Below are 6,916 nucleotides of genomic sequence, written 5' to 3'. Positions count from 1 at the left end.
GCGATGTGTCTGTCTCACGGCCAGCTCCCAGGTTTGTTTAATACTTTGTAATAAATACATGATTAAAGCATAAACATACTAATTTTTTCTCCCGCTTTATTTTTAAATACGCAGTAGAGGTATTTAAACGTAGTAGAGGATATGTACTGGTATATAAAACCCACGCCCTATAGTTCGGTGCGCCTGATGTGTGTGTTAAATACAGTAAAGGAACACATAACTGAGACTGCGCCTTTTAGTACGGTGCATCTTATGGTCGTGAAAATACGGTAGTTTTTTTTGGACCTGTATATAACAAAAGATCTTGAGCTCAACTTTGAAGTTTTGAATGTTCTCACTTCATATGTGTTGGTTTATTAGAATGAGATATATTATTGTCATGAGTATTTTTACAAAAAGGATTAAGTGGAATCGGACAAAACTCCCTGGACTACAGGACAAGTACAGGACAAAATATTAATTGCTAAATCAGTCTCTAAAGTCATAAAGTATGATAAAGGACAGAAAGAAATACAAGACAGAAAATATATGGTTTATGTTTATTGGTTTCTCAACCAGGATTAAAGAATAGATGAATCTGCTTAAAATACAGAAAGCAACAAGGGCAGAGTCCTGTAGGATTGTGGAGAACATTATTGACCCTGATTAAACAGTGAGCCTCATAGATATGATTAAAATCAGTCAGATAGCTTCCAGTGTTGCTTTTCAGAGATTTTATGTTGGACTTTGTTTTTTCTCTGTGTAGTTATGTTCTTTGTGCTGATGGCTGTTCTGGCAAGGATGTACTTGCAAAACTATATCTGTCAATATACATTTCTGATTAAGCCAAGGTTTGAAAAATACGTAAGCTATAGCCCCAAAGCAGCATGTGATGAGACTTTGTATGATGTGAACAGAAAAGTCTCATAGTAGAACGCCTTCTTTGCTTCTGTTCAATCATTTTGATCACCCAGTCCAAATCTGAGAAAGAATGTTTCTCAGATATTGTACCAAAAGAAAGAAACATCTTTAAGTATTAACAGAATCTATTCAAGTCATGTTTAACAGAATCATTAATATAAGCACAGATTGCAGAGGAAGTATTTGCCTTCTTTATCTTAGCCTTGTCTTCTTGACCATAGCTGTCTGAACAGCTTAAATGGACCAGAACGACTAAATGTTCTAATTTTGGGGCGACACCCATTGAATGGTTGACAGTTCAAGCCTAAGCTCTAGCTATCAGTGTCGTTGTGTCCCTGGAGAAGGCACTTCACCTGCATTGCCTATTGGTGGTGTTCAGAGGGCCATGTGGCGTCGCTGTACCGAAGCCTCGCCTCTGTCAATGATTCCCAGGGCAGATGTGGCTACAGTGTAGCTTGCCATCATCAGTGTGTGAATGTGTGTGAAAATGGATGAATGATTACAGGGTCACAGTCTAATACTGTAGTGTAGAGATCTCCTCTGCTGCTTCAAAATTAATTTAAGGATATTCTAGAAACTGAACATGATGATATTATTTAATAATTGAAATACAATTTATTTTGTTCTTTCAGGCTCTGAAACTCGGTTTGTGAAGAAAGGATCAGACCTGCTGCTGGATGTAGACAAAAATGCAATTAAACAAGGAGATGATTTTAGTTGGAAATGTAACTCTACTTTTGTTGTAAAATTTAATGATGGCACTCAACCCTCAGTCAAGGGGAAATATGAAGGTAGATCATATTTTTTTAAACAAAACTATTCTGTGGTAATAAGAAATGTTCAACATGAAGACAGTGGAAACTATAAGGCAAGAGCAAGTGGAGAAGAAGAGAGGATTATAGCTGATTACACTGTCATAGTCCAAGGTACGTTTGTTCTTTTTTTGTCCTGTTTTGAAACATTATAAAAGCACCCTATTATGAAATCAATCACGTCTTTTCTTTTCCCAGATCCAGTGACTCCAGTCAAATTAACAACACATTCATTGGATGCCCGGGACTGTAATTTCACTGCAACTTGTAAAGTGGTTGATTCTGAAGTTAGTGGCATCTATCAATGTTACAATCAGACCTGCCGTGCACTGAGCAAACCAGATGTGAAGGACTCTTTGCTGACGGTCTACATACAGGAGGGCTCTGTTGTATGTAACCATAGCAACAATGTAAGCTGGACAAATGATACACAGCCTTTAGTATCTCCCTGCAAGAACGAACCAGGTAAGATTTAAGGGAACCATGCTACTACTTTTCATTTATAGTATTGAAGAGTTAGATATTTTACATGGTAAAACCTAAAATAGTTTAGCATAACTATGAGTTGAATAAAAATGAAATTGGCTCTTTTGGTTTTTATTTAAAAGTCTAAAGCGTAGAACTCAGAAGATTAATGGTTTGTCTGTTGGCCTTTAGCCTGTATCCTACATCAGGATTATTATTAACCTCCAACAACCTGATTTTATAGAATGATAACAAAACCTGGACTATTATCATTTTAACCTCAACACTCACACCTTTGCAGACACGCATGCTAACATGATTTGCATTGGGTCCCATTTATTTTATCAGTTGCATTTGTTGCTGACTCTAATACTTACTCTAATCTAACCTAAAGCATGTTGATTCACATCATAGTTGTAACCTTTGTGACCAATGGCTTATACAATTATGATTTTAATTTTGTTTAACACTCCCTAGTTTAATCCACGCTCCCAGGATTTGGATCAATCATTTGTAAAAAGTTTTTGCGAAACAACAAATGTTGTAGATGTTCTAACCAACTGAGAATTTCTCTTTTAATTGTAAATGAACTGAACTTAGAACCTTTCTAGTCACAGTGACCATTCAAAGCATTTGACACCCAGCCTTACTCACAATCATGCACCTCCATGCACAGATCAGTAAGGTTTGGTGAAGTCCCTTATAGAAATGGCCTGTGCTTATATTCCATCTTTTAAAGTCAGGAGATGCAAAGCTCGTTGCACTAAATTCAGTCACTCCCCCAACCAGACACAGATCCGCGGCCCTCCCCAGAAGGGAGACTGCCATACACAGATAGTCCTCTGACCACCATCAGCAAGTGGTTTTGAACCATGTCTGCAGAAGCTCAGACGATTTAGTATCATGCCTGTTAAAGTGAGGAGGATTTGTCCCCTTCGAAGGAAGGCTGTAGCGCCCCGGGGGCCTCCTCACCGGTTCTTTTCCTGGGAGCAGGTTATCTACTACTCTTAACTCAAACTGGGTAAAACCATATAAAAAAGGACTATAAAAACAGGAGTAAAAAAGTAACAGAGTTTATTGCAGGTCAGGTCGTTACAGGACAGAGAAAAATGCTTAGAGCTTGCACAGCTGTGGTCTCAAAAATCACGTCCGCAAGCGTCTGGTAAAGTTTGAGCCCCAAACAACGTCATCTCCTGCTTCTTATACTTTCTGAGTCTGAGTTGCATCATGTGGATGCTTAGCTGGCCGTATCAGAAACTGACACGCCATCCATGTCTTGAACTCCATGCAGCTTGCTTCTATGCTTCAGGGTTACAGACACAGATAGCTCTCCTACAGTATCAGACCGGCTCCAAGATGTGCCCATATCCTGTGTGTTCTTAAAGACACAAAGGCTGTCCCGATTCGATGACCTCCGTACACACCGTGACATTCACAATGTGAAGGAAGGTCTTCTGCACTGTCTAATCTGACTAACAAAATAACAATGCACATGATGTATTAATAATAAAACCTAACATGCCCAAGTCCCTTAAAAAAATGTGAAAATTGTCTTAGGAGTAAATATAAAGAAATGCATTTATTTTTCAGATTTTAGCAGCTCTCTTTCATATGGACAAAAAATCTGCAGATCTGACATCCTGTTGCTACTAAAGTTGAAAAACGGAAAGTGTACTGGGACAATGCATTTCTGACATGTTTTTATCTCTTTCAGCAGTCTTAAATACAGGCACCATAGCTGGGATATCAGTGGCAGTGGCAGTGGCAGTGGGTTGTCTTTTATTTGGGCTGTTCAGATTTTGTAAGTATCTTTTAATTTGCATTTACACATCATATTTTGTTTGTCTCTATGACTTTTATTACATTTTCTCAAACTCATTAGATTCATTTTACTTTTTAGCTCAATTTGCCACCCCATCATGAGGAATTAAATACAACATAATTCATCCTCTATAAGATTTAACTTTAAATTGATCCTTTTTATTTGGCTATAATGTTTATTCTGACTGGGACATCTCCACATGTGCTTAGAAATCTGTGGAACTGGCTAAATGGGAATGACAACATAAAATACCCATGGAATCACGAAAGAGCTACAGTAGTGTAAAGGAGTTTTATTCAAATCATGTTAATAGATAGTCACGTTTCACATGACATTTCTATGTAAGTGGAAAGAAATCAGATTTTTTGATAATCTTTTTGCATTTAATTGGACAACGGAGGACAGATCTATTACCAAGAAGAGAAAAACTTTCTGGTTGGAAAAAATTATTTAAACCAAATTTTGTAAGAGGATTGAATAATTCAGCTATTTGTATATGTATTTGATTAAATTTATGAATCTATAACCCTTAAAAACAGAAAAACATGTAAAACTGTTGACTGCAAAAGGGATGAGTTTTTCTTAACAGGCATAAAACACATTTATTTGTTGAAAAATGTTTGGACATTGCTATTTTAGGAGTATTTGTATGTTGTAATTATGTGAAAATAAGCCTGTCAGTTAAAGGGAGGCAGGATCCGGAGCTTACCTCGTTTTAATACTCTCTGTAGCCTAGCTCTGTTGCAGGCTGGTTTGCTCTGGGTTTTTTCATCATCAACGCAGCTAGCTATTCTGGTAGAAATACCACTAAACTAGTAGAATGTCAACTTAGCACCTCGGTTGTACGTTGGTCAGCTCAGAGTAGCAATACTCCCTTAGTGTAAGCTACATTTAGAGAAGCTGCATCTCTGCCCCCAACCTTGCCACACCTGGTTATTTTCCACCAGCTAATTCCCTTGTGGCCTCCCTGTAGAGCATACACCAAAAAGTCGACTTGTCAACAAGTTGACTTTAAAAAGCTGAGTTGATTCACATCTCGACAACTCCTCCTCAACACTTCCTCGGCAGGTGTTAGTTTGCATGGCGGTATGAAAAACAGCCATCGTATTAGTTTATCATATGGGCTTAGTTTAGCACACATTACAGTTTACAATAAAAGATTAGACCTAATCCAAGTAGAGTAAGTAATTTAGGGCTGCCACTGCCCCAATTTAGAATGACGCATCGACTTGGCGTAGACTTTTACCGTCAACGAGTGGACTTGGAAAAATCACTACTCATTAATGCCCTGCCTTTCAGCCGAATCACACTAAAATAACGGAGACCGTCTTCTGCAAAGACAGAGGAGTGTTAACAGGATCCAACCTGTTTGGTGGAAATTAAATTTCAAGGAGGGATGCCCATTCATTGTGTGTAGTATGCCTCAGACTGAAACAAATCAAACCAGCCCTGGCATCTATGGAGGACAGCTGGCAGTGTAGCCTGTCTTCTTCAAGGTTCTTTGTTGCTGCCTGGCCCCTCAGTTGACAGTGTACAGTAGCAACTCGCTTATGGCCTCCCAGACTGTTTCTTTAATCATTGACACAGAAGTCAGGAAAAGGTAGGGAGAAATTCTTGATGCTGTGGACCCACCACCACCTGGAATGTCAGAGCTCCAAGCATGCTTAAGCAGGGTTGGAGCTAAACTTTTTGGACAACGATGAGGACTATGACCCATCTCTTCCCCCCTTTGGTGTGGTTGTAAAACCTACTGCCTTAGGACGGCTTCTCACTTAGGCTAGATTTCAATTTGCATGACGTATGCAAACACGCCGCTGGGAAGTTTGACATCCAGGGACTAAAGATTTAGGCTGAAGACACCTGCTAAAGAATCTACTAAAAACACTCAAGACAACCAGATATGACCTTTTGTTTCTCCTGGAAGAATTAGCTGTGTTCTCATGCCACAAGTAATTTAAGGTAAAGTTCCAACCAGCTGCTAGAAGCCTCCAGTTGAGCCAGCGCTCACGGCACAGCCCTCAGTGGTGTTGGGAGGTCCCGCTGTTTGATCAAGAGTGGACCTCTTTAACTTAAGTCTCATTTAAGCTAGACTAAGTCCTACAGAACAGACTCACTATCAGTTCATGCTGTAAAAGCCTTGTCTACGTTGATGGCCTATGAGGCAGAACTTGAGGAACAGATGAAGGCTGCAAATGAAGCTGCACGTCATAGGAGCTGTTTGAGGAAGCCGTAACTTCCATGGAATTTCTTTAAAAAAAAATAAAATTACAGATCATATGTGAGTCATTTGGGTTTTTTACTGTCATGCCTGAAATTGAGGAAAAAAAGCTTTGCGGAAAAAATAAACAGTCCATGACCGGTCCAGGGACCTCATGAGACCAAAGAATCATGCATACATTTTCCCTCTCTCTCTTCTTCTGTTGGCATGATAAAAGCTACTGACCTCACATTCTGTTCCTGCCTTCTTATCTTGAATGATACTTATCATTTTATTGATCATATCCCTCACACCTTTCCAGAAAAACATATGTTCACACTCCCATATGTAATGGTAATAATCACCCTTGAGTTTGTTGCATTTTGTGCAGGTATCTGGAACATTTTCATTATACTTACTGTATGTAGAATAGCTGGAGTTATGTAAGTCCGCATCAACAATTTATATTGCAATAATTTCAATCTTACACTTATTGTTTGAACCTGAGCTTCCTTACATGCCTCTGTCCAATCAGTCTCACATAGATCTTCTTTTAAGTCTTTGCTCCAGGCTTCTAATTTATTCATTGATGATTCTTTTGATTCTGATGGTATAATTGTGTATAAATTTAGTCAATAAATCACATAAGTAGGGCCACATCATAAGGTCGAATGCCTTCACTGCATCTTATGATAAATGGCAGAATCTGGTGCATTTTGC

The 6,916-nt window shown here is 38.8% G+C and overlaps 1 protein-coding gene across 1 annotated transcript in view; it reads left to right on the top strand.

Annotated features, from left to right (window-relative positions):
- LOC107104309 (SLAM family member 5-like) overlaps nucleotides 1–6,916 on the top strand; it is a 12,283-nt gene that overhangs the window by 3,591 nt on the left and 1,776 nt on the right. The window contains exons 2-4 of the mRNA XM_015404294.1: nucleotides 1,533–1,826; nucleotides 1,911–2,177; nucleotides 3,892–3,978. Of these exons, the coding sequence (XP_015259780.1) occupies nucleotides 1,533–1,826; nucleotides 1,911–2,177; nucleotides 3,892–3,978 (648 nt within the window). The remainder of the gene's footprint in view (nucleotides 1–1,532; nucleotides 1,827–1,910; nucleotides 2,178–3,891; nucleotides 3,979–6,916) is intronic.

The sequence above is a fragment of the Cyprinodon variegatus genome, unplaced genomic scaffold (assembly GCF_000732505.1).
Source record: "Cyprinodon variegatus isolate N-32 unplaced genomic scaffold, C_variegatus-1.0 Scaffold1685, whole genome shotgun sequence".
In the NCBI taxonomy this organism is placed as follows: domain Eukaryota; kingdom Metazoa; phylum Chordata; class Actinopteri; order Cyprinodontiformes; family Cyprinodontidae; genus Cyprinodon; species Cyprinodon variegatus.
This window is presented reverse-complemented; position numbering and strand designations above follow the sequence as displayed.